Raw genomic sequence first — 27626 nt, 5'->3', positions numbered from 1 at the left:
TTAAAACTGCAGATTTTTTTATCGCCATCATCATGATATTATTTTTATTAAAATTATTTTTTTTTTTAATTTATTTGCAGTACTACATTGTGGTGTTGGCGTTGTAATCGAAACAAAAAACTACTATTAACAAGTTCACAAAAAAGTTTGCTGTTAAAACGCCCATGGTATTATAGCCTGGCTGCCAATCCGCCCAGCTGCTGCTGATGATGATGTGAGGCCTATTTTGTTTTAATCAGGCATTTTAATGTCACAAACACGTCCCGTCGTTGCTGCCATTAAAAAATTTTTAAAATCAACAAATAAAAAATAATAATTGGCTCCTCCATCTCAACACTCAACCCGAATCGTTACTGGAAGCCATTAAAAAAAATAGTGGAATTCATAGGAATTCAGATCTCCCTCATCCATTACAAAAGACTTTTTCTTTCTTGCCATTTGCGCTTGCCAGGTATTTTATTATACCCTTTGTCATCGTCTTTCTGGTCATCAACGGACATCGGCCATCCTCTTATCCATCGCCTCGATCTGCAACATCATCATCTCGGCCACCACCATGGAATTGACATCGTTGAATCAAACAAAAGATGTTGAATTTCAAGACGTCTGCTATACCGTCAAACAAAGGAAAAACTTTGGTAAGTTCATATGCAAAATAATATTTTTTCCTTGTATAAATACACTAGGGTGTAATGAAGATAAATATTAACTTAAATTTCCGTGTAGCTCCAATATAGTTCCACCTCCCAAATTATTTTCAGAAGTTTGAGCACATTTGTCAAACAAATTGGCTGTCATTTGATATTTTGGGTTCTCTTGGGGTAGAAAATATTCCTACTAAAAATTAACAATATCGATCGAACTTTTGGTATAGCTCCCATATAAAGGTTCCTTCCCAATTTCGAAGTTTTAGGGAGTTTGAGAACGTTTTTCAAGCAAATTGGCTGTCATTTGATATTTTGGGTTCTCTTGGGGTAGAGAATCTTCCTACCAAAAATTATCAATATCGGTCAGTTTTTAGGTTAGCCCACCCTTAAACGATACCTCCGATTTTCGGTATTTTGGGGTTTTTGAGTACATTTTTTTTAACCAAATTGGCTGTAATTTGGTATGTTGGGTTCTTCTTAGGTGTTAAATCTTCCTACCAAAATTTATCAATATTGATCCACGTTTTATTATAGCTCCCACGCAAAGGTTCCTCCCAAATTTCGATATTTTGTGGAGTTTAAGCAAGTTTTTCAATCAAATTGGCTGTAATTTGGTATTTTGAGTTCGCATGGGGTAGCAAATCTTCCTACCAAAAATTATGAATATCGGTCTATTTTTAGTTGTAGCCCCCCTTAAACGTAACCTCCGATTTTTGGTATTTTGGGCATTTTGGGTATATTTTTCAACCGATGTGGCTGTAATTTGGTATGTTGGGTTCTTCTTAGGTGTTAAACCTTCCTACCAAAAATTATCAATATTAGTCCAAATTTTATTAAAGTTCCCATACAAAGGTTCCTCCCAAATTTCGATATTTTGAGGAGTTTAAGCAAGTTTTCCAACCAAATTGGCTGTAATTTGATATTTTGAGTTCGCATGGGATATCAAATCTTCCTACCAAAAATTATGAATATCGGTCCAAGATCACGTATAGGTCCCCATATAGTTGAACCCTCAATTTTCGATCTTTTGAGGGTTTTGGGTAAATTTTTTAACTGAATTCCCTATAATTTGATATTTTAGGTTCGCATTAGGTGTTCAATCTTCCCATCGAAAATGACCAAAATCGGTCCTTTTTTTAAGGTAGTCCCCATATGAGGGTTGTTCCAAAATTTCGATATTTTGAGGATTTTGGGTACATTTTTCAACCAAAATGGCTGTAATTTGATATGTTAGGTTCCTATTAGGTGTTCAACCTTCCCATCAAAAATTATCAAAATCGATCCCCTTTTTATGGTAGTCCCCATATAAGCATACCTCCGATTTTCGATATTTTGAGGAATTTGATCACGTTTTTCAACCAAATTGTTTGCAATTTGATATTTTAAGTTCGCATGGGGTAGCAAATCTTTCTACCAAAATATATGAATATCGGTCTATTTTTAGTTGTAGCTCCCCTTAAACGTAACCTCCGATTTTTGTTATTTTGGGTATATTTTTCAATCGATGTGACTGTAATTTGGTATTTTGCGTTCTCTTTAGATATCAAATCTTCCTACCAAAAATTATCAAAATCGGACCTCATTTTAAGGTAGTCCCCATATGAGGGTTACTCCAAAATTTCGATATTTTGAGGGTTTTGGGTATATTTTTCAACCGAATTGGCTGTAATTTGTTATTGTGTGTTCTCATTAGATATCAAATCTTCCTACCAAAAATGATCAAAATCAGTCCTCTTATTAAGGTAGTCCTCATATAGCTGAACCCTCAATTGTCGATATTTTGAGGGTTTTGGGTAAATTTTTCAACCGAATTGCCTGTAATTTGTTATTGTGAGTTCTCATTAGGTGTCAGACATTCCTACCAAAATTTATCAAAATCGGTCCCCTTTTTAAGGTAGTCCCCTTATGAGGGTTACTCCAAAATTTCGATATTTTGAGGGTTTTGGGTACATTTTTCCCACCGAATTGCCTGTAATTTGGTATTTTGGGTTTTCATGGGGTAACAAATCTTCATACCAAAAATTATCAATTTTGGTCCATTTTTAAGGGTAGCTCCCATATAAAGTTACCTCAAAATTTCGATATTTTGGGGAGATTGGGACGATTTTGCAACCGATTTGTTTGTAATTTGGTATTTTGGATTATCATTGGGTAGCAAATCTTCCTACCAAAAATGATCGATTTTGGTCCAATTTGAAGGGTAGTTCCCATATAAAGGTTCCTGCCAAATTTCGATATTTTGGGGAGATTGGGCCGATTTTGCAACCGATTTGTTTGTAATTTGGTATTTTGGATTCTCTTTGGGTAGCAAATCTTCCTACCAAAAATTATCAATTTTGGTCAAATTTTAAGGGTAGTTCCCATATAAAGGTACCTGCCAAATTTCGATATTTTGGGGAGATTGTGCCGATTTTGCAACCGAATTGTATGTAATTTGGTATTTTGGATTCTCATTGGGTAGCAAATTTTCCTACCAAAAATTATCAATTTTGGTCAAATTTTAAGGGTAGCTCCCATATAAATTTACCTTCCAAATTTCGATATTTTGGGGATATTGGGCCGGTTTTTTCAACCGAGTTGTTTGTAATTTGATATTTTGGATTCTCTTTGGGTGGCAAGTTTTTCTACCAAAAATTAAAAATATTGACCCATATTTCGGAGTAGGCCCCATATAAATTTACCTCCCAAATTTCGATATTTTGGGGAGCTTGGCCACGTTTTCCAACCGAATTGTTTGTAATTTTGATATTTTGGGCTTTCAATGGATCTTCGTGCCGAAAATTTTCAATAGCTGAGGGATGTATGCGTTCCGCCAATGGCAGTATTTATTCCCTATCGCTATTGATACTTCTATGGCTACAACCAATGAGATTAGTTTATCATCATCAGCGTCGTCTGACCACCGGCTGTCTTTCGCTACTTTTTCGTCGTCTGTGGCCACATTTTTTTTTTTTGTATCTTGTGCCACATTTGCTATTAGAAGTTTTCTAGATGATTCCAACCTGGTGGTAGGCTGGCACACAGGCAATAAGACCACCTGCTTTAGATGTCGTTTCCGAACATCATGGCTAAAAATGCAAGTTAGAGCTTGTGGATTTGCACAGACACACACTTCTTGGCTGGCAGTTATTATATTTTTCGAATGTTGTGGAAAAAACAAGTTTCAATTTTTTTTTTTCAATTTCTGAATGAAGAAACGCATTGCAACAACAACAAACAACAACAAGAAGAAAAAAGTTCAAGAAAAAGAATGTTGAAATCTGTAGTTTTTATTTTTTGTTTTTATTTTTGTTAAGTGGTTAATATTATGTTGGTCTATTGGTCAATCGGTGGTTGGTTGGGTAGTTAGCCTGGCTTGGCTAATTTTGACATTTGAGGTAAACAACAATTTTTTTTTTGGCTAAAATTGGCAAATTTTTATGTGGCATTATGATAAAAAATAATAGCTATTATAATTTTTATAATGGGAATATTTGAATAAAAAATTTAAAAAAAAATTAAAAAATAGTTCAAAAAAAATTTTAAAAAAATGTTTCAAAGTAATTAAAAAAAAAAATAAAAAAAAAATTTTTTTAAAAAAATTTTTTTCAAATAAATTAAAAAATTTGTTCAAAAAAATTTAAAAAAAAAATCAAAAAATTAAAAAAAATATTTTCCATATTTAAAAAAAATTCGAAATAATTAAAATTTTTTTTTATTATGGGAATATTTGAATAAAAAATGTAAAAAAAAATATTAAAAAATAGTTTAAAAAAATTAAAAAAATGTTTCAAAGTAATTTTAAAAAAAAAATATTTTTAAAATTTTTTTTTTCAAATAACTTAAAAAAAAAATTGTTAAAAAAAAAAATTCAAAAAAAATCAAAAAATTAAAAAAAATATTTTCCATATTTAAAAAAAAATTCGAAATAATTAAAAAAAATCGTATTTTTTATTTTCCTATTCAATTTTTTGCAATATTTTAACAAAACAAAATTTTTTTTGTTCAAAAAAAATTTTTTTAACTTCCATATTTTTTTTAATTACAAAACAAACTCAAAATTATTTTTCTTTTTTGCAATATTTTAATTATTTGGGAAACATTTTAATTTTAATTACCTCTAGTTTATATGCTCGACTTGTCTGCCCTCCATAATCTCCAAACTAAATCTCAACCTGGGTTGCAACCTAGACCCTCCTCTGTTCCATAAAAAAAACAACAACAAAACATTTAACAGTCATGCTTTGCAATATCATTTACATTGGCGGAAGATTAATTAAACTTTAATAGTCCGACAGTATTTCATAATTACGTTTATGTGAATTGAGCCGAGATTAACCCCATAACTGACACTTCAATTAATTTGTGGAAGCCACAACATCGTGACAACACTCAGCAGCATCAAAAGGGAGGGTATTGTCATGAATTCATTCATGTAATCGCATGATCACTTCACTCCCTCAGTCAAGTCGGTCGTTTTGGGGAGCATTCATTCATTTAATGATAGCCATAATTTAGCATGCTTCAGTTCCCTCCTCCTCCTCCTCCTCCTCCTCCTCGCTACTCAAAATTGACTTCAATTGAATTGCTGGTGGTATGAAACGGCGAACCACTAACAGGCTGGGTATTTAAAAAAATAGAGAGGAACAAATAAAAACAGATTTAAGTTCGGACGAATGGATTGAAAACCGTGCCCGAAATCTTCAAAAAATTAAATTTTGGAGATGCCGAAAGATGGAACAATATTTATAATTTTTTTTTACAAAATAAGAAAAATTATTTTTCTTTTTTGCAATATTTTAATTATTTGGGAAACATTTTAATTTTAATTACCTCTAGTTTATATGCTCGACTTGTCTGCCCTCCATAATCTCCAAACTAAATCTCAACCTGGGTTGCAACCTAGACCCTCCTCTGTTCCATAAAAAAAACAACAACAAAACATTTAACAGTCATGCTTTGCAATATCATTTACATTGGCGGAAGATTAATTAAACTTTAATAGTCCGACAGTCAGCTAACCAGCGAGCCAGCCAGCCAGCCCCGGTCATAGCTACTTGACGTCTCAACGACGACTATGTGAATTGAGCCGAGATTAACCTCATAACTGACACTTCAATTAATTTGTGGAAGCCACAACATCGTGACAACACTCAGCAGCATTAAAAGGGAGGGTATTGTCATGAATTCATTCATGTAATCGCATGATCACTTCACTCCCTCAGTCAAGTCGGTCGTTTTGGGGAGCATTCATTCATTTAATGATAGCCATAATTTAGCATGCTTCAGTTCCCTCCTCCTCCTCCTCGCTACTCAAAATTGACTTCAATTGAATTGCTGGTGGTATGAAACGGCGAACCACTAATAGGCTGGGTATTTCAAAAAATAGAGAGGAACAAATAAAAACAGATTTAAGTTCGGACGGATGGATTGAAAACCGTGCCCGAAATCTTCAAAAAATTAAACAATTAAACAATATTTATAATTTTTTTTACAAAATAGGAACCTAAAACATCAAATCACGGCCGATTCGGTTGAAAAACTTGCCCAAGCTCCCCAAAATACCGAAAATCGAAAATCGGTTCCATTATATGGAGACTATAACCAAACGTGGATCTATATCGATAATTTTTGGTGGGAAGATTTAACACCTGATGAGAACCCAATATATGAAATTCCAGCTAATTTGTTTGAAAAATATGCCCAAAATCATCAAAATATCGAAAATCGGAGGTACCGCTATATGGAAAGTATACGTGATTTTGAATCGATATTGATAATTTTTGGTAGGTACATTTGACCTAATAAGAACCAAAAATACGAAATTACAAGCAATTCGATTGAAAAAGAACCCAAAATATCGAAATTTGGGAGGTACCCCAATAGGGGAGATACCTGAAAAAGTGGACCGATTTTGATAATTTTTGGTAGCAAGATTCGCCACCTAATGATAACTCAACATATCAATTTACAATCAATTCGGTTGTAAAACGTGCTCAAACTCCCCAAAATACCGAATTTTAAGGGTACGGTTATATGGAAGCTACCTTAAAAAGTGGCCCAATTTTAATAATTTTTGGAAGGAAGATTTGTAACCCAGTGAGAACCCCAAATATCAAATTGCAAGCAATTCGGTTTAGAAATGTGACCAAACTACCCAAAATATGAATATTATTAATTTTTGAGAGAACCCAATGAGAACCCAAGATATCAAATTACAGCAAATTCGGTTGAAAAATGTACCCAAAATTGCCAAAATATCGATATTTAGGAAGTAACTTCCAAAGAGGGCGACCCTAAAAATTCCACCAATTTCGATAATTTTTGGTAGGAAAATATGATACCCAATGAGAACCCAAAATACTAATTTAAAGCCAATTCGGTTGGAAAAGGTACCCAAGCTCGCTTAAATATAGAAATTTAAGTGGTAACGCTATATGTGGACTACCTTTAAAATTTGAACAATTATGATAATTTTAGGTATGAAGATTACCCATCCCATAAGAACCCAAAATCTCTAATTACAGCCAATTCGGATAATAAAAGTGGCCAATCTCCCAAAAATACCGAAAGTTGGGAGGCATGGTTATATGGGGACTACCCTAAAACGTGGACCGATATCCAACGAGAACCAAAAATACCAAATTACAGCCAATTCGTTTGAAAAACTTGACCAAACTTCCCGAAAATATCGAAATTTTGAGGTACCCTTATACGGGGGCAACCCTAAAAAGTAGACCGATATTGATAATTTTTTGTAGGAAGATGTGTTAGCCAATGAGAACCCAAGATACCAAATTTCAGCCATTTTCGTTAAAAAACGTACCCAAGCTCCCTAATATAACGAAATTCGGAAGGTACTGTTATATGGTGGCTACGCTAAAAAGTTGACCAAATTTAAAAATTTTTGGTAGGAAGATTTCCCACCCAATGAGAACCCAAAATACCAAATTTTAGCAATTTTCATTGAAAACGTGCCTAAGCTCCCTAATATATGGAAATTCGGGAGATACCCTCATATAGGGACTACGCTTAAAATTGCGTCAATATTCAGCATTTTTGGTATAGATGGATTTCTTACTCAATAAGTACCCAAAATATCAAATTAGATGGCCTGTTATATGGTACTCACGCCGAAACTTGAATCAATGGTTCCAGATCCTTGATCCTGGTAGCACTTCCCAACCTTCACAGATATCAAATAATTTTCATTTATTACGCCTATCCTTGAGCTAACTTGGCACCATAAGAATTTTTTATCAATGCCGCCAAATGTGACTGCATCATCATCTTGTGTCTAATTAAAAATTCTGCGTATTTTTGTTCTCTCCGAAAAAAACCCAAGTTTTTATACCGCATAGTAAAAAATATTATTTTTGTTAGTATTTCATATTACCATATAGTATTTATATAAATGTGTCCTACCTATATATTTCTCCCCGCTTCGCTAAAATGCATTCAAATGGAAACAGAAATTTAAACAAACCTTAGGCTGGGTCAGGTTTCGGAATTACTTACTTGCCTGCTTATTTGAGTTGTTAGCACATGTTAAACATTTTTGTTTAAGTCATTGTTGTTGTTAATTAATTTACTTTACTATTTAAAAAAACTAAATAAATGTTTTGAAAAAAAATCAAACAATGATGTCGTGAAATTGATAAAATCTTGGAGGAACAGAAAAAAAAATAATGAAAACATTATTTGCCTTCTGACAATGATCAGGCCAATAATATAAACGTTGACACGTTTTATTTGTTAAATAAATATTTTTTAGTTATTTTTTTGCAAGTGTGTGTCCGATTTTTTATTATTTACAGAAATTGTAATTTTATTTAATGTAATTATTAAATCACACAAATAGAAAAAATCAAAACAATAAAACAAATTAATGTTCCCCATCTCAACAATGTTGATAGGTTAACAAAAGTTTATCTTTGTAATTAATAAAATAATGTATTGTTTTCATCTTTCAAAGTGACAGATGATAGTGTCACTTGGGGAAAAATGCAGAGGCATCGGCAATAAATTAATGTATTTTTTTGCGTGAAGTTGATTTCCTATTTCCGTCAAAAATTATTGAAATAAACAGATACAAAAAACAGTGTTGTATTTCTGACTATTGTTTCCAAGAAATCTGTCTTGTGTAAACTCCTGCTATTTAAGTTGCTAAATAATAACATAATCAAAAAAAATTAAATTAATATTTTTTATATACACAATTTTTCGTTTATTTAGTTTGGGGATTTCCGTAAATAAACAGTATTTATTTATTTTTTTACCTTACCATGATGAAAGTAGTATATTTCTTGTTCATCTTCTCAATATCATCTGACTTTGTAATAAAATGACAGAGCGCCACTGACAAGTTCAATGATCTCTTTATCCAAAATGAAAAATAATGCAGGTACAAGATTTTTTTTAATGGACTGTAGTCTTGTTTTTTGTTTATTTGTCTTGCAAACAGATGTGCTATAATCAGCTGCGGTGGTGGTGGGCTTGTCATTATGAAATTTACCTTTCGTCGGCTATTCGTTTTTTCCTTCTTTTCTTTGCATTTTTATTTTAATGGCAGACTTACACTGGCTTACAAAATTTTGTGAAATTTGCACAATTTAGAAAAGTGGAATTGAAGAACTTAAGGAAAATACAACTCTGAAATGTGTATATTTGTATGTCATATTGATATGATTATTTTTTTACAATTATTTTTATTAATTAATTTCATTCTTTACCAAAATATATTTTTTTTTGTTTAAATAATAACGATCAACTTTCAAATCGACCTTGTGTAAACCGTACATAATAACCCAATTGTTTCTTTCTCTCTCACAATAAAAAGTCAAGTCTCTTCCCCTAATCAATAAGACTTCGAAGGACAAATTTGATTACCTTCAATTATTATTATAATATTTTTTCTTATAATATTTTTTTATATTTTTCTCTTTTTTTCATGATTTTTTTTACTTTTTTACTTAAAATCATAGGTGCCCAAAATTAAAATGCGTTAGTATGTGTGAGAGAAAACAGAACAGTACTGAACAAAATTGTGTGTACATTTTTGTGGTCGGAAAAAATTATTGATGAATTCAATTTTTGTTATTATATAAAATAAAAGCATTATTAAAAATGTTTTTATATGAATTACAAAGTGTATATGTCATAAAAATCTAATAAAGTTTATAAAGTAGCATATACCGAGATAATAATCATATTATAATATTAAATACTACGATAATTATCAAATATTTAATTCTTTAAAAAAACAGAAATTGTTCTGTTGTTTTTAAAATTTTTTAAACATACAAAACGCATTTTGAATAATAAAATAAAAATCCAAATATACTGAAACACTTTTATCCCTAAGTGTTATTTCGTTGATTTTCTAGTTCTGCGGACACGACGTCGTGCGCGCACCCCAGTATGTGTTCATTCGTTGCCTGTCAAACAACGACTGACTGAAAGAGCATAACAATGCGTGTGAGTAGGCAGCTACTTTAAAGTATACTGATGGGCACCTATGCTTAAAATGTATTTTTTTCATTTAAAAGTTAGCCAACACTTCCAAATTCACCTTGTGTAAACCGTACATAATACCCCATTAGACAAGGACTCTCTCTCCCTCAATAATAACCCAAGTATATTCTTCTTCTCAATAACACATCATTAAAAGTCTGAAGAAATAATTTAAATATATTTATTTATTTCTTATACCAATAAATATAATTATTTATTTTTTTTATAATAAACCCCTTAATTTTTTATATAATCTTTTATTTTTCTTTTTAATTTTATTAAATCATCACAAAAACTCTGTAATATACTGTAATAAAGAAACCCCCCATCAACACTGCCAAGCCAACCTCATTATTCGCACTCACTCTCAACTCTCTTTATCCCCTCCCTTCATATTCTTCTTTTGTTTATACACCTCAATCTCTGTGTCATATGCTGAAAGAACTCTGTTCTATTTTTGTGCATGTTCTTTATTTATTTATGTAGGTATGTACGTATGTGTGTGTCTCTGTTGTGTAAATGATCTTGCACTTGCATGCATTTTACCTTTGATCAAACAGACAGCACACGCATCATCATCATCTTCACAATGGACGATGTAATTATCGGCTAAGCCTTTTCATGTTGTTGTTGTTGGTCGGTCTTGTGGCTTAACAACAACAGCAACAATAAAACCGAGTGTTGTGATTTTGTTATACATTTGCATACATTGTTGTGTTGTTGTTGTTATTATTATTGCCATTATTAGCGGTAATGCAAATCATGTTCTTGCATACATTGTTGTTGTTGTTATTATTGTTGCCGTTATTGGTGGTAATATAAATCGTGCAATTATTTTTTTTTTTCAATTTTTGCCTATGGCCATATTTATTTGGTATAAAATCTTACGAACTAACAGAAATGGCTTACTGTACTAAAATCTTATATTATGTGGCTACTCGCTACTTACAACTAAAATACAAAGTTTAACTGTGGGTTAACCACTAGTACATATTTACCAAAAATCCAAAAGGAAACATAAACAAAAATTGCCCCAAAAAATCCAATATTAAAAAATGGGCTTACTTATTTTTTATCTTAAAACTAAAAACTTAATACTAAATACTTAAAACTAAAACTAAAAACTACTATATACATATTTACAATATTTACAGTGCACAGGCTGACCACATTGTGCTATGGAAGACAAAGTTCCAATGTGATCAACTACTGCGCATTATTATATACAATATCATCGAGGTTGTATGTATTCCGTCTCCTGTGGTAATACAGCAACTCACCGTCGATGTACAGCATATCTTGCTGCAGAAGCTGGGACAGGGCACCCGGGGGTAGGTACCGGCACCTTCTGAGACCTTCTGCGTCTAGGTCGCAACGCAAGGCATCCTCCACCGCCCTATTTTGCAGTCCGTCACTCCTACTTAAGAATTCCAGTGCACCTGTAATCAGGACCCTGTCAATTCTCTCACCTCCTGCCCTATCATAGATGGCTCTATTAGAATGCCGTCTGATAGTTCCGTCCTGGCTATATGCGAGCCCACTTAGGCCTACACAAGTAGCCAGAACCCTACGCTCCCACTTCCTAAGCCTTTCCATCTGGTGTGACGAGATGTCATACCAGACTGGGAAAGCGTAGGCAATTATCGGCCGGATAATCTGTCGATATATCAGCAGCTTTACTTCGGGAGTTAGCCCGCCGCGCATCTTCAACAAGCCGTGATAGCTGAAGAAGACCCTTTTTGCTCTAGCCAGGATAAAATCTATATGCCTGTTGAAGTCAAATTTCTGATGAAAAATGACTCCCAGGTATTTTATCCTGTCCTTTACCTCCACGATATTAAGACCAATTTGTAGGACCGGACGGTAGGTCCTATAACTTGGCAAAATATATCGTGTGCTACCCGTTATCATTATAGCCGAGCACTTTTCGCCATTAATCTTTAGACCCCATAAGGTAAAGAACCTATCTAGGATCGCAAGATAATCATTCAGCTGTGCTTCCACTGTGCGAGCCAGTGGACCTGTAAACGCCAGAAGCACGTCATCGGCATAAGATAATGCTAACCCTCCATGAGGAGGTTGTGGCATATCACTGACGTAGATGTTATATAACATCGGCCCGAGGAGTGATCCTTGGGGTACGCCTGCCAGAAGGGGTTTCCGACTAGAGAGTCTCTCACCAACCTTCACCCTGTAGAATCTATCAGCTAGAAAACTACCTACTAACCTGCAGGTTTGATAATCAAAACCAAACTGCTGCAGTTTGTACAATAATCCCTGATGCCATACGGAATCAAAGGCCTTTGATATAAATCGTGCATTGTTTTGATTTTTCTTTGTAATGACGACGGGCAAAAGAGAGAGCACGACAGAGTGAGTCAGCTGAGCTGAGAGAGAAGCAGTATCATGTCAATTGAACTGCATGCATTAATGAGCGAGAGCAGAGTTTGTTCTTTCATTTCATTGCATGTCATAAACAATGCCAGCCGATTCCCGCCATATTCTGCAAATAGCCAACATTCTGTGTAGATTTCTTTGCAATTCTTATCGATTTATGATAGTTTAATCTACAATATCGCAAAAAATATCAACTATTATTAATAACAATGACCTTGAAGTTGAGGAATAACTGCACAAAACATTTTATAGCAGTTTTATAATTTTATGGTGACAAATGCTTGCGAATGACATGAAAATGCAAATTTAATTATCAATGAATTAACATTTAAGAGATGTTTACGATTGTTAGCACCATTGATGGCTACAAAATATTACCGGTCAAAAAAAGGTATTAAATAACAGATTTCTTTTGTTTTATTTATTATTTAATTTAAATATTTTGTTTGACGTAATTTTAGAACAATAGAAGTTTTATTATGCAATTTTTTAAGCGGTCGATAATTTTTCATGTGGTTCATAAAGGCGTGACAATAGGTTCGTTCGTTTACTTTCCCAGTAATATTTACTCAGTAAGAATTTGCAGAGAGTTTTACGATTTTTTCCTTTTCAAGAGAGAAAACTGCAAAAAGTAAACGAACAACATCCAGTAAAGATTGTTTCGACTCAGCTGATTAAAACAACAAACAAATTGGCGCGAAAAAAAACAGCATTTTTATTAGAAAAATGGATAACAAGCGGAAATTTGATGTTGTTTGTTCCCCACAAACATTTAAAAGGGTTGTGACCTGTTATTCCTGTATCTGCAACTGATATTGGGGTGGACATAACCGATGGTGTTCCAGACATGTTAGGGATGCACACTTTTTTGTTTGGATTTGGAACCTAAAAAATCGTTCGCCAATTACTCTTGTATTACCTTATTTTTAAATACTTGCGTTTTCTTCATCCATTTTGGTATTTAATGATACAAAATCAATATAAAATTCACAAAACAATCAATTTTCTTGAGAACAATTTTTTGTTTGTTTACAAAACATAACAAAACAGCTGATTAAATATCAGCTGATGATACAAGAAAATTCTTACTGAGTAAATTTTCCTTGTAAGAATTTGCAAATACTCAGTAACACAACTGTCAAATCTGCTCTCTCAATTCACTCTCTTTTACTGGACTTTTGGGTAAACGAACAACATTTTGTAATAATTTGTACAAATTCGTACAAATTATTGAGTAAACGAACGAACCTAATATCAGCAGTAGCATGTAGGCGATTACATATGTCGATCAAAGATAGTATAATTTATTTAAGGGATTGATTTAGAGAGACAAGCTGTAGCTGATTCTATCGATCGAAGTCAATAGTGTAAAAAGAAAAAACATTATTTAAAAAATCCACGCCTAATATGGGTCCTGAAGAAACATATTTCAATAATCCACGCCTCATATGGGCCCTGAAGATAAATATTTCAATAATCCACGCCCCATATGGGTCCTGAAGGAAAATATTTCAATAATCCACGCCACATATGGGCCCTTGGAAAAATAGATTTTTTTTTAATTCCAGATCTTTTAAATCTTCCTACTCCTAAGCTGTCCTATTTGCCTATTTTGCTCAATAATATTAATTTTTGTATTCTTTTTATTTCCAGTAAAAGTGATTGGAGAGCGTCAAATTCTCAAAGGTGTTAGCGGAAGCTTTCGCAATGGCCAATTATCGGCCATTATGGGTCCGTCTGGTGCCGGAAAAAGTAGTTTACTAAATGCCATATCGGGATATGTGTAAGTTTTATAAATAAGATTTACAATCAATTAAATTATTTCCCCTAATCTCCCTTTCCCTCACAGCACATCCGGCGTTGAAGGCCTAATAAGTATAGATCGCAAACACTCCTGTTATATTACCCAAGAAGATCATCATCAAACATTGCTCAGTGTTGAGGAACTCATGAATCTTGCCTGTGATCTCAAATTGAAACGGAATCATCAACAAAAGAAATCGGAATTGATAAGTGATATTTTGGAAAGTTTAAATTTAAATCATCGTCGTAATGTCAATGCCAATGATTTGAGTGGTGGGGAGAGAAAACGTTTGTCGGTTGCTTTGGAATTGGTGGCAAATCCGAAAATATTTTTCCTCGATGAACCAACAAGCGGTTTAGATGAGGTGACTGCGGCTCAATGTATACGTCTGCTAAGATCTCTGGCCCAAAGGGGTCATACCGTTGTGTGTACCATACATCAGCCATCGGCTACGATTTTTAATTATTTTGATAATGTATACGTTTTGGCTAAGGGTAAATGTGTCTATCAGGGTTCACCGAAGGCCTTGGTGTCCTATCTCAGTCATGCCGAAAAGGAGTGCCCCCGACATTATAGTCCAGCGGATTATAGTAAGTTGATACTTCTAAATTTTGAAATTAAAATTAATAATTTGTTTCCTTTCTTTTCCTAGTTATTGAACTGTGTGACTTTGAGGATCCCCAAATGATATCGACCCTCAGTGCCCTGGTCGATAATGGCAAATTGAGATATACGGCAGAGTGTGATCAAGAATATTCCTCGTTCTCAATGAAATATGATCAGCATACGAGTCATAGTTTTATGCCATTCCGCCAGGCTCTATTTTCATTATTTCCCGAATCACCACCATCGAAATCATTCTCCTCCATTTTCAACAGCAAAACAAAGTCGGATGGTAGCACTCTGTTGAATAATGGTAAAATTGTATTGCTGGATCAAGCTAAAACCCTATTGCGACAATTATCGACAGATCGTCAGGAGACGGATGGTCATATATCAGGATTTCAACAATTTTCCGTTCTATTACATATTTTGTTTTTGAGAATTTTGCGAGCTCGCATTCCGATAATTATACAAATTCTACATCATTTAATGGTGGGATTGCTGTTTGGTAGGTTTGAAGAAATAATTTTTTAGGAATGAACCTTTTTTAATAATTTTGTTTTTTTTTTCAGGTGTCCTTTATTTCAAGAGAGGCAATCAAGGTTCGGAATTTTTTGGCCATTTGAAGTACTGCATCAGTGTAATTGTAATGATCACCTATACTCAGACAATTATACCGGTTATTAGCTGTAAGTATACCAATCGAATCCACACCATTTGCAAACACCGACACTTTCTTTGGAGGTTACAATGTTTGGCCGACATTTCGAGATTTATTTACAGCAATATACATTAAGAACTCAAAACTAAGCAATGTGGAGAAACTTTTTCATTTGACCCAAAAACACAAACCGGTGAAGCCAGAGAAATTATAAGCCACGCCTCCCACTGACAAATGATGGATTCGAGTTAGCGTAGAAAAATTTAATCGATAGATACGAGAATCAAAGAATGCAGGTGAACGAGCAGCTGAAAATATTATTCACGTTGCCCCATGTTACCACCGGCTCGAGTTCCAGCATTCAGATGTTGCAGCGAACAGTAAATAGCTGCATACAAACCCCAGACACATTAAAGGTTGAAGTTTCAGGATGGGACCCAATATTAATATATCTTTGTTCCAGCAAACTTCCAGACACTTTCTGGAAGACTTTGAAAATTTCCTTGGTGATTGTAAGATCCTCACATAATGGGAGGAATTTGACAAATTTTTAACCCACAGATTTAAGACTTTAGAGTCTGTGGGAAACATCAAACCGAAGTTTTCAAATAGTTTTCATACAAATATCAATCAAAAATCCGAAAAACAAATTTACGAAGTTATTTTAATGCAAATGTTTCTCAACAACCTAAGACTCCAATTCAAAATAAGTGTCAGATTTGCAAAAATAACCAATCCACGCCTAAAATGGGTCCTGGAAAAAAATATTTAAAAATTCACGCCTGAAATGGGTCCTGGAAAAAAATATTTAAAAATCCACGCCTGAAATGGGTCCTGGAAAAAAATATTTAAAAATCCACGCCTGAAATGGGTCCTGGAAAAAAATATTTAAAAATCCACGCCTGAAATGGGTCCTGGAAAAAATTATTTAAAAATCCATGCCTGAAATGGGTCCTGGAAAAAATTATTTAAAAATCCACGCCTGAAATGGGTCCTGGAAAAAATTATTTAAAAATCCACGCCTGAAATGGGTCCTGGAAAAAATTATTTAAAAATCCTCGCCTGAAATGGGTCCTGGAAAAAATTATTTAAAAATCCACGCCTGAAATGGGTCCTGGAAAAAATTATTTAAAAATCCACGCCTGAAATGGGTCCTGGAAAAAATTATTTAAAAAATCCACGCCTCATATGGGTCCTAGAAAGAAAATCCACGCCTCATATAGTCACTGAAAAAAATTATTTAAAAAATCTACTCCTCATTGAAAACATTTTTTTCTTCTTTCAGATCCCTTGGAAGTGAAAATTGTTAAGAAACAAACATTCAACCACTGGTATTCCCTATCGACATATTTTATGGCCCTATGCATGAGTCGAATGCCCCTCCAACTGTTCTACAATATTATTTTCCTTACCCTTAGCTATTGGATGACTGGATTTCCATTTCAATGGTGGCGTTTTGCCATTTTTGTGGCAGTTGGCATAATGGTATCGCTGGTGGCCGAAGGTTTGGGTCTGACAATTGGTGCCGCACTAAGTATAACGGTGGGTAATAGATACACATTTCGATGTAATTTTTTTATAATTGTCTCTTTTTCATCTTCCCCCCAGAACGGTTCTGTTTTTGGTCCCATGAGCATTGCCGGCTTTATGGGCTTGGCCATTTATGGCTTTGATTTTGCCGGACAAATTTCCCCCGCCATGGATTGGTTTATGAAAATTAGTTTTATGCGTGACGGTGTTGTTGCCCTGGTCATAACCATATTCGGTTATGGTCGTGACATTTTAGATTGCGATGAAATCTATTGTCATTTTAGTAATCCCAGGGTATTGTTGAAATTTTTAAATCTAGAAAATGTTAGTGTACTCCATCAGATATTGTACTTATTTGTATTGTTTGTTGTTTTTCGAATATCATTGTTTATATCGTTGTGGAGACGTTGCAAGACATAGAAGTAGTTTGGTTTTTTATTTTATTTTTTAAGAGAATGTATTTGTATTTTTTGTATTAAAACGTATGTGGGGGGTAATTTTTACTGTGATAACTATTAAGTGAATTTTTTCAAAATATTTTTTGTATATACATATATGAACATAAAGCTCTCGATTTTTTTATTATTATTAATATTAAATATTCCATTTATCCAAAGAATGTTTAATTATTATATGTTTTATATGAATGGTGTATAATAATTCCATCTTGTTTTTTTATAATAATAAATATACAGAAGCATAAAAATGAGTGCAGAACTTGGAAAAAATTATTTAAAAAATCCACGCCTTATATGGATTCGAGTTAGCGTGGAAAAATGTAATCGATAGATACCAGAATCAAAGGATGCAGGTGAACGAACAGCTGAAAATATTATTGACGTTACCACAGACTCGAGTTCCAGCATTCAGAAGTTGCAGCGAACAGTAAATAGGTGCATACAAAACTTAGACACATAAAAGGTTGAAGTATGTTTGTTCCAGCAAACTTCCAAGACACTTTCTAGAAGACTTTGAAAATTTCTTTGGTGATTGTAAGATTCTCCTGAAAATAATGGGCCCTGAAAATAATTATTTAAGAAATCCACGCCTTTTAGGGCCCTGAAAATAATTATTTAAGAAATCCACGCCTTTTAGGGCCCTGAAAATAATTATTTAAGAAATCCACGCCTTTTAGGGCCCTGAAAATAATTATTTAAGAAATCCACGCCTTTTAGGGCCCTGAAAATAATTATTTAAGAAATCCACGCCTTTGGACCCCGAAAAAAATCAAATATTTAAAAAATCCAGGGAGGATTTTAGTGTTTTTCTATACATATTAGTATATTTTATTCCGATTTAAAAAATATATACATGCATATATCTAAAAAAATATATTTTCCAATTAAAAAAATATATTACAAAAATCTAAGATTAAAAAAAATAATTCTCTATTTCTTGGCACTGGCCATCTTCTCTTTACGTTTCTTGACATGTTTCTTGACTTTCACTTTGCGTTTTTCGGCCTGAGCTTCTTTGACGGCCTTTTTGCGGGCCTTCTTACTTTCCGGCGATTCATCACGGGGACGGGCGGAATTTTTAAACTTTGTATCACCATCATCTTCGTCGTCCTCACTTGATCCACCATCCTCTTCAGCTTCATCATCCTCCTCCTCCCCACCTTCACCCTCCTTCTTTTCCAAATTCTTTTCATTTTCTTGCTGTTCCTTTTCCGATAAAATTGCCGGTTTCTTTTGTACCTCCAAATTCTCATTGAGACCGGTAATTTTGCCATAAATTAAATTTTGTTTTTCACCCTTTTTCACCTTGTCCACATCGCGTTCGAAGTAGCGCACTTCATCCAAACGTTTGGGTATAAAGGTTTGTTGCCACACCGCTTCATCGATTTTCTCCTGGGCCGTTATGGCCTCAAAATCACGATCTTTAATTTTTTCCGATATCTTCTCCAAGCAGGTTTCCATATTTTCCTCGGTAATGGTTTGATCTGTGATGAAATCGAATAGCTCTTTTACGGTCATTGTGGCCACAGCCTTTTTGCGGAAAAATTCCGAGATATTTGTACAATCTTTACGCAAGAAATCAAAAGCATGGGGATGATCATGTTCCACAGATTGCGAGACATCAATAATTATCAATTGGCCATCTTCTACGAGAATGTTAAATTCCGAAAGATCGGCATGGACCAGGCGGCATTTGTTATAAATTTTCCACATGAGTACAACACAATCACGATACAATTCTCGAGCCTTGGAGGTGGTCAGCTCCACATCTTTCAGTTTGGGTGATGGCCAACCATTTTTACCACAAAAACGCATTACCAAAACATGAGACCTCAGGAGAATGGGTTCTGGCACCGGCACTCCAGCATTATACATACGCAAATAATTACGCATTTCCTTTTCGGCCCAAGTTCGCACCATCTTCCTGGGATTGTGACGACAATAGCCGTGGCGAAAACGAAATTCACCACTCACATATTTATCACGATCTTTAAATACCAATATTGAGGTCTTGTAGATTTTAATGGCAAACTCGTCATCGGTATCTCGGGACACAGCGTGATAGACATTTGCCTCTTTACCGGTGGATATGCAACCATTAATCTCCTGGATTAAACCACGATTTAAAAGTTTGAACAAAATCATACGTGTCCTTGGATCCATAACCTGTTCTGCCGTGGCTCGATCATGTTTATCACGGATTTTGATTTTATTATCCTGTTTCGAATCGAAGGAGACCAAACGATTAGCCGCCTGGGCTGACATATTTGTGGTTGGATCGTATTTTTCCACATTAATACGGGCTGAGTAGCGTGTAAATAACTTTTCATTGGGTTGATAACTGCTAACACGTTGTGAGGAATGTTGATGTGCAGCACCGCCACCTCCACCACCAGTTCCGGAGGATGCCGACAAATGATTATTGTGTTTTTGAAAACCTGCATAATTTTCTTCATAATCATAATTATCTTGATAATCAATATCATCTTCATCCTCATCGTCATAATAATCATAGTCATTGTTGGCATCTGCCTCCTCTTGGTCCTCCTCTTCGTCGGCATCTTCATTGCTTAGGATTTTCTCCTTCAAGTCGTCTGTTGTGTTTTCCACCACACCCTTTAAATCTTTAAAGATTTCATCTTTTACTGTTAACTTTTTAAAACCGGCAACCAAATTTTCCTGTAAAAATTCAGGAATTAATGAAAAATTCCAAAAAATTTCCCAAGAGAAACCCAATTGTAGACACCTTACCTTGTAGGGAATCTGCTCGTCTTCTTCTGCATCACTAAATTGATGTAAATCGGCCATATTTTATATTAATCATATAAAATGGGCCTGGTAGTATAAATATTTTGTAAAATTGCTAATAATTTTCCAAGAAAAATACGAATTTTCTTTAATTTTTTATGAAATTACAAAAAATCTGCGTTGTATGGCTGCTGCTCTCTGCACGTGTTTATGTTTACATTTGCCCACACAACACAACTACACAGTGACAGCTATAAACAGCTGATGGCTGAAATCAAATAAAGCGACGGCGTAAAGAGTTTGGCGTCTGGCGAAATTTACGTGTGGGCAAAGGAGGTTAAATTAAATTAATTTTTTATAGAGAAAAATGAAAAATGAGGTAAAAATTAAAAAAAAAAATACTAAAAAATCCACGCCTCTCATGGGCTCTGAAAAAATTATTTAAAAACTGCACCTTTCATATGGGCCCTGAAAAAAATTATTTAAAAACTGCACCTTTCTTATGAGCCCTGAAAAAAATTATTTAAAAACTGCACCTTTCATATGAGCCCTGAAAAAAATTATTTAAAAAATCTATGCCTTAGAAGATAGGCATTGAAAAATCATTTAAAAAATCCACGTCTTAAAAGATAGGCCTTGAAAAAAAAATCATTTAAAAAATCCACGCCTTAGAAGATAGACCTTGAAGAAGAATTATTTAAAAAAATCCTCGCTTGAAAAAATAATTTAAAAATCCACGCCATAGAAGATAGGCCCTGAAAAAAATTATTTAAAAAATCCAGGCTTAAGAAGATAGGCCCTGAAAATATCTTAAAAACCAATGCCTCCTATGGGCCCGAAAAAAAGATATTAAAATATCCACGCCTCAAATAGGCCCGGAAAAATTATTTAAAAAAAAAACTTACCCCTCATTTACATTTTTTTCTTTTCCCCCATTTTTGTTGATGGTGGAACGCTTTTAATTTTGTTTGGCTCTCTCGGTTAGCCTTTCGCTCAAAACACATGGTAGCATTGACATATTTCACAAGAAGAAGCATACATGCTGCACTGAGAGGTTCGTTTTAGTCAAAAAATTCTTTTTGCCGGATTTTTGTGATGTAAACCCCGTGAAAATTTTATAAAAATAACTAAATCTCAATGTCTTTACAGATTTTGAATACCGTTTTGAAAACCCGTATTCAATTCGTCGCGAATATCCATAAATTTGCTGGTGGCTTTGCAAAGCAACGAAGAGAATTTGCCAGCACATCATTGTTGTCGTCTGCAGTACCCCGGCGGCACCCTTCGGCAGAAACAGCAGCAGTTGCAACATTTTTTTCCAATACCAACAGTGATTTGTCATCACCGCGAAGACGTTTTAAAAGTTCACAACCCGCAGCAGCACCAAATAAAACTCCCACTTGGGGTTCAAAGAAAACCAAACGTAACGTCCGCTTAAATCTAAAAGACATCATGACTAATCCTGAAATTGAAGAACAATTGGCTCCATTGCGTGCTGCCGTCCAAGAGCAGGGCAATTTGGTGCGCGAACTCAAGGCAAATGGTGCCGCTGAAATTGATGTGAAAAAGGCTGTGGCCGAATTGAAGCTGAGGAAAAAGGTACTCGAAGACAAGGAGCTGGAATTGACCCCCACTGTGGTGACATTTGATCGTTCAAAAATGGAAGATCTGCTCAAACGTCGTTTCTTCTATGATCAAAGTTTTGCCATTTATGGTGGCATCACCGGCCAATATGATTTCGGACCCATGGGTTGTGCCCTAAAATCGAATATTTTGAGTTTATGGCGTCAATTCTTTAGCCTCGAGGAACAAATGTTGGAAGTGGATTGCTCCATTCTAACACCCGAACCTGTACTCAAGGCTTCCGGTCACGTGGATCGTTTTGCCGATTTGATGGTGAAGGATGTTAAAACCGGTGAATGTTTCCGTTTGGATCATTTAATTAAAAATGCCTTGGAAAAATTGTCACGTGAAAAAACTGCCACTGCTGAGTTGAAGGCTGAATGTGAAGATATTTGCATTAAATTAGATGGCATGAACAAACAAGAAATGGCTGATGTTTTGACGAAATATAATATCAAATCTCCCCTAACCGGCAACGATTTGACCGAACCCATTGAATTTAATTTGATGTTTGCCACCCAAATCGGCCCCACTGGCTTAGTCAAGGGTTTCCTACGTCCCGAAACTGCCCAAGGTATCTTCGTGAACTTTAAACGCCTGCTGGAATTCAATCAGGGTAAATTACCCTTTGCTGTGGCCCAAATTGGCAATTCATTCCGTAATGAAATTTCACCACGTTCCGGTTTGATTCGTGTGCGTGAATTCACCATGGCTGAAATTGAACATTTCTGTGATCCCACGCAAAAGGATCATCCCAAGTTTGAGACCATTGCCGATACAGAAATGACCTTGTACTCCGCCTGTAATCAAATGGATGGTAAATCAGCCCAAAAGATACGCATTGGAGATGCTGTCAAGACTGGTTTGGTGGCCAATGAAACATTGGGCTATTACATGGCCAGGATTCATCAATTCCTTCTGACCATTGGCATTAAGACGGAATGTTTGCGTTTCCGCCAACACATGAGCAATGAAATGGCCCATTATGCCTGTGACTGTTGGGATGCTGAGTGTTTGACCAGTTACGGTTGGGTTGAGTGTGTTGGTTGTGCTGATCGTTCGGCCTATGATTTGAGCCAGCATATGGCTGCCACTGGTGTCCGTTTGGTGGCTGAAAAACGTTTGCCAGCTCCCAAGACCGTTGAGGTATCTGAAATCGTGCCCAACAAACAAACTTTGGGTAAGACCTTCAAAAAGGATGCCAAGGCCATTACCGATGCTTTGGCAAAATTGTCCTTGGACGATGTCAAGAGCGTGGAGCAACAATTAAATGATGCCAAGGAATACACTTTGAAAACTGATGAAGGTGCTGAATTCAAATTGACACCCGACACCATTTCCGTAAAGCACTCCACTAAGACGGTACATGTTGAAGAAATCATTCCAAGTGTTGTGGAACCATCCTTCGGTATTGGTCGTATTATGTATGCCCTTCTGGAACAGAACTTTATGTGTCGTGATGGTGATGAACAACGTTGTTACTTTACCCTGCCATCAGTGGTGGCACCACTGAAATGTTCCATTTTGCCTTTATCCAATAATGCTGAATTCCAACCTTATACACGCCAATTATCCTCGGCTTTGACCAAGGCTGAATTGTCTCACAAAGTTGATGATTCCAGTGGTTCAATTGGTCGTCGTTATGCCCGTACCGATGAAATTGCCATACCATTTGGTATCACCGTTGATTTTGATACCCTCAAGGAGCCACACACTGTCACGTTGAGAGATCGCAACACCATGAAACAGGTTCGTGTTGACATCAACGAAGTGATTGATGTTGTCAAGGATCTATCGACTGGCCGAATGCAATGGTCACAAGTTTTGGAGAAATATCCATTGTTCGAACAGCAAGAGGCTACCACTAAGTAAGGAGGTGTAGGTGAGAATTGGAAATTGTTCAAATAATGTTTCCTTTTTCTTATATATCTACTACCTATGGCTATTTATTTTTTGTAGTTACTGATTGATTTATTTTTTTTTTTATTTAACTCGACTCAATTTTGGTTTCTTTTTCTTTTGGGTTTTTATTATAATTTTTTGCTTTATCTATAAAAGAAAATATAAAGTTTACAGCGCATTTATAAAACAAAATAACACATGTAACAGATAAATCGAAATTATTATTTTTTTAAATAAATAAAAATGCTTAAAGCAAATTGAAAAAATAAGAGTTTAATTTTTAAAAATAGTAGAGAAAATGCTAGTCAAAATTGTTAATGACCCAGACGGTAAATTTTTAATTAATCTACTGGTGTTATTTTTAAAGAACACAATGAGGGTATGTTCAGTGTAAATGTTAAGACACTTATGTTAGGTTTTAACTGAACATATTCTATTCAATATTATTTCTTTTGGTATTTTAAGCTAGAACTATTATTACCAAAAGAAAATCGTACAGTAATTTAACAACACGATCGAAAAATAGATCTTGATTCATTTATTTTCTAAATTTCGCTTTAGCAACTTTGGAAAGAATACGTTACACTGTGGTATGTTCAGTGTCAATGGGAATACTAGGAGGAATGTTAGTTTTTGCTCAATTAGTAGTTGCTCAAATTTTTATTTTTTTGTTCGTATTTAATACCGAAATAATTATTGCCAGAATATGTCGGAACAAATAAAATAATGCCACGATAATAAAAACAATTAATTTATTTGTATTTTTAATTTTTTCCTGCTGTGAAAAACAATTGCCGTTAAAATCATTGTTCATGCAGTTGCACAGAAAGACTAGATGACAGTGGGGTGTGTTCAGTGTAAGTAGTATTAATTTTATGTTTTTTGGGCATTAACTGAACAGATGCTCATACTTTATTTATTTACTTCTTTTTTGTATTTTAGTCGATAAATATTATGAAAAGTTTTTGTAAGAGTAATAAAAAATCTACAAAAACAAGAAATCTCTGAGTTTTTTTATTAAATTCCCATGCAACGGCTTAGAAAGAATAATGTATGGCGTGGTATGTTCAGTGTAAGTAATAGTAATGCTATATTTTTTATGTAGGCTTTAATTGAACAGATGTTGTTAATTACTGTTTGTTTTTGTATAAAAATAATTAATTGCTTCCTTTTTTATATTTCATATGCAACAGCTTGAAATAATAATAATGTATAGGGAGGTATGTTCAGTGAAAGTAGTATCTTGTGCGCTTTTATTGAACATATGCTATTCATTGTTTTTTTTATTTTATTTTGTATTTTAGCCGGAAATAATTATAAAATGTGCTTGGAAAAGTAGTAACAAATTATTAATTGCTTTCTTTCCTTAATTTTCACATGCAAATGCTTAAAAAAAAAATAATAATAATGTATGGTGTGGTATCTTCAGTGAGAGTTGTATACTATGGGCTTTTACATTACATATGCTTGTTATTTATATTATTTATTAAAAATTATTATTAAAAAGGAATGGGAATAATTGTAAAAAATATCCAAAATAACTAAAAAAACTCCCTTAATTATCGTTTTCTTTTATTAATTTCCCATGCAACCGGTTAATAAGAATAATATACGTGTGGTATGTTCAGTGTCAATGTTGCTCTCTCACAACACATGAGGCACTGTGTCAAGCAACATGTGAATGAGCTTCAAATCAGAGCACAAACAATCGAACGGAAAGAGACTTCAAAAAACCGTTGTTGTTTTACAACTACAAAGTCAAAAGTCGATTGATAGATCCCTAACAAGTCGTTTTTCGCCATTTAAATCCCTAACTCCGCGACGACAACCCAATAAGACGAAAAGAAGAAACACATGGTGGCGATTAGTTTTAGTTTTTTGCTCGGTTGCAAATAAACAATAAATGCGCGCAAAAATAAAACAATAATTAATTATTTAATATATTAAATAAACCAAGTGAAACGTGGCCACTGTAAAAAGCATTGCTAAATAAGTGTTTAGCATTTAAATAATATAGAAAAAGTAAAAGAGAAATAAAGAAGACGAAGACATAACATAACAGAGCATGTTTGGTTGAGAAAATCACATGCAGTCATTATTTAAAAAGTGCTGTGAACGAAACAAAATTCCAATACAGTAAAAAATATTGGAATTATTTCTGCAAAAAAAAAAGACATATAATTAGAAACAGTGTGTGATATTTTTGTGTAGTAAAAAAGCGTTATTGATTTTTTAAAGAAGTTTATATTTTCTATATCCTATATACCGGATCCTCTTCGTCGTCCCCTACCAAAAAAATAAGAACGACCGCGTGTTTTTTGCTTTTGCTTGCCGGGCCGCGCACTTCTACCAACGACGTACGTATTCCCCCACAAGCAATAACAATACCAACAACAACAACAACAACAACAACAGCAGCAACTTGATTTGCACAGTTTCCCCTTTTGGCTACAACAACAACTTCGTAGTTCACGTTTTTTTGTTTTGATACAATTGTTGTTTTTGTTGCTTGCTGATTTTTTTGTATAGAGACATATCTTGTGTTTATACAACAACAACAAGACAAATTTGTGCTCTGCTGATTTTTTTGCTTAATTGAAAATTCTGCTGCATCTTGCTCTGCTCCTCCTCCGTTTGGCAAAAGGTTAGTTGTTTTGAAAAATTTTATTAATTAAAAAAAATTAATATTTTTTTGTATTTTTTAGAATTCCAACAACAAAAAATATGAAATATATTTTGGTAACTGGTGGCGTTATCAGTGGTGTCGGCAAAGGGGTCATTGCCTCATCATTTGGTACCCTGTTGAAATCGTGTGGTTTGGATGTAACATCCATTAAAATCGATCCATATATAAATATAGATGCCGGTACCTTTTCACCCTATGAACATGGTAAGTAGTAAAATTTTTTCGAATAGAATTTATTAATTTTTATTTTTTTAATTTATATTTAAAAACCCGTAAAGCAATGATATATATGTATGTGATCTTGGCAACAGGTTTTAAAAATATTCTTCTTTATTTACAACAATAACAAATGTCTGCTGAGTGACGTATTTATTTATATATCTATACACTTTTTTTTTTGCTATTACGAAGGTCAGATTTGTATACCTAGCTACTATCTACCCATTAGTGTACGTATGTCTTACTCTTATTTAATTTTTGTTAGCATTTGTTTATGTTTATTTTTTTTATTCTTTATCTTTCATTGATTTTTAGCTATTCTATTTCCTTCTTTGCAAAACGGCGTGGTTGTATGATTTGTTGAATATATACCTATGTATGTATATACGATGGTTCGCCTATGTGTGGCGTTTTAGCGCTTGATATTGTTTTGGTTCGCAGCCAAAAGAAATGTCGTCGTCGCCCAAAACGTATTTTTTTTTTGTTTTCAAATTTATTTCTCACACGCCCTTCCGAACATGAAAACATGCTAAGTTCAAAGGGTAATATTTTGAAGTTAAGAAAGAGTTTAGTTTTTAAGATTAAAGAACAAAGGTTACAAAATTTTGAAGACAGATGGTCTGTTCCTGAAATGCAAGAATCTACTAATTTGTACTATTTTTTCCGATATCATAAAGTTATTAATTGCTATCGTAGTAAAAAATATATGAATTGTTACCGTACAGCAAGAATCTACTAGATTTTAATAATTTCTTCGATATCGAAAATTCGTTATCGTAATAAAAAGTAGTAGATACTTGCAGTAAGCGAACAGCCCAAAAGATTCTTGCAGGTTCTGGTACAGACATTGAATTTT

The 27626-nt window shown here is 34.2% G+C and overlaps 4 protein-coding genes across 4 annotated transcripts in view; 3 read left to right on the top strand and 1 right to left on the bottom strand.

The window, feature by feature from the left end:
• Window positions 1–543: 543 nt before the first annotated feature.
• Window positions 544–17568, top strand: LOC133325295 (ATP-binding cassette sub-family G member 1). Its single transcript, XM_061534082.1, has 7 exons — window positions 544–638; window positions 14190–14319; window positions 14386–14930; window positions 14993–15451; window positions 15510–15632; window positions 16890–17146; window positions 17213–17568. The coding sequence occupies exons 1-7, from the start codon at window positions 557–559 to the stop codon at window positions 17552–17554; spliced, it is 1938 nt and encodes a 645-aa protein (XP_061390066.1). The 5' UTR covers window positions 544–556; the 3' UTR covers window positions 17555–17568.
• Window positions 17569–18522: 954 nt separating this feature from the next.
• LOC133325285 (serine/threonine-protein kinase RIO1) lies at window positions 18523–20400 on the bottom strand. Its single transcript, XM_061534073.1, has 2 exons — window positions 20344–20400; window positions 18523–20271 (listed from the first exon to the last, which is right to left on the bottom strand). Exons 1-2 carry the CDS (start codon window positions 20398–20400, stop codon window positions 18523–18525), a joined length of 1806 nt encoding a protein of 601 aa, XP_061390057.1.
• A 1310-nt stretch (window positions 20401–21710) lies between these two features.
• On the top strand, window positions 21711–23835 carry LOC133325284 (glycine--tRNA ligase). The gene has a single exon (XM_061534071.1). The coding sequence runs from the start codon at window positions 21793–21795 to the stop codon at window positions 23833–23835; it is 2043 nt and encodes a 680-aa protein (XP_061390055.1). The 5' UTR covers window positions 21711–21792.
• A 2739-nt stretch (window positions 23836–26574) lies between these two features.
• Window positions 26575–27626, top strand: part of LOC133325294 (CTP synthase) — a 48205-nt gene continuing 47153 nt past the window's right edge. The window contains exon 1 of the mRNA XM_061534081.1: window positions 26575–26755. Coding sequence (XP_061390065.1) covers window positions 26590–26755 — 166 coding nt within the window. The 5' untranslated portion in view covers window positions 26575–26589. The remainder of the gene's footprint in view (window positions 26756–27626) is intronic.

This window comes from Musca vetustissima, unplaced genomic scaffold (genome assembly GCF_032173495.1).
Source record: "Musca vetustissima isolate MV318-11 ecotype Yass unplaced genomic scaffold, APGP_CSIRO_Mvet_v1 utg16188, whole genome shotgun sequence".
Classification (NCBI taxonomy): domain Eukaryota; kingdom Metazoa; phylum Arthropoda; class Insecta; order Diptera; family Muscidae; genus Musca; species Musca vetustissima.
Note: the sequence above shows the minus strand (reverse complement) of the source record. Positions and strands in the feature narration are given on the sequence as shown.

What these genes read in the sequence shown, in the direction of transcription:
- LOC133325295 (XM_061534082.1), top strand. Translation starts at nt 557, where the DNA reads ATGGAATTGACATCGTTGAATCAAACAAAAGATGTTGAATTTCAAGAC. An exon ending in AATGCCATATCGGGATATGT is followed by an intron (nt 14,320 to 14,385) that starts GTAAGTTTTATA and finishes TTTCCCTCACAG; the next exon opens with CACATCCGGCGTTGAAGGCC. An exon ending in TTATAGTCCAGCGGATTATA is followed by an intron (nt 14,931 to 14,992) that starts GTAAGTTGATAC and finishes TTCTTTTCCTAG; the next exon opens with TTATTGAACTGTGTGACTTT.
- LOC133325285 (XM_061534073.1), bottom strand. Translation starts at nt 20,400, where the DNA reads ATGGCCGATTTACATCAATTTAGTGATGCAGAAGAAGACGAGCAGATT. An exon ending in ACGAGCAGATTCCCTACAAG is followed by an intron (nt 20,272 to 20,343) that starts GTAAGGTGTCTA and finishes GAATTTTTACAG; the next exon opens with GAAAATTTGGTTGCCGGTTT.
- LOC133325284 (XM_061534071.1), top strand. Translation starts at nt 21,793, where the DNA reads ATGACTAATCCTGAAATTGAAGAACAATTGGCTCCATTGCGTGCTGCC.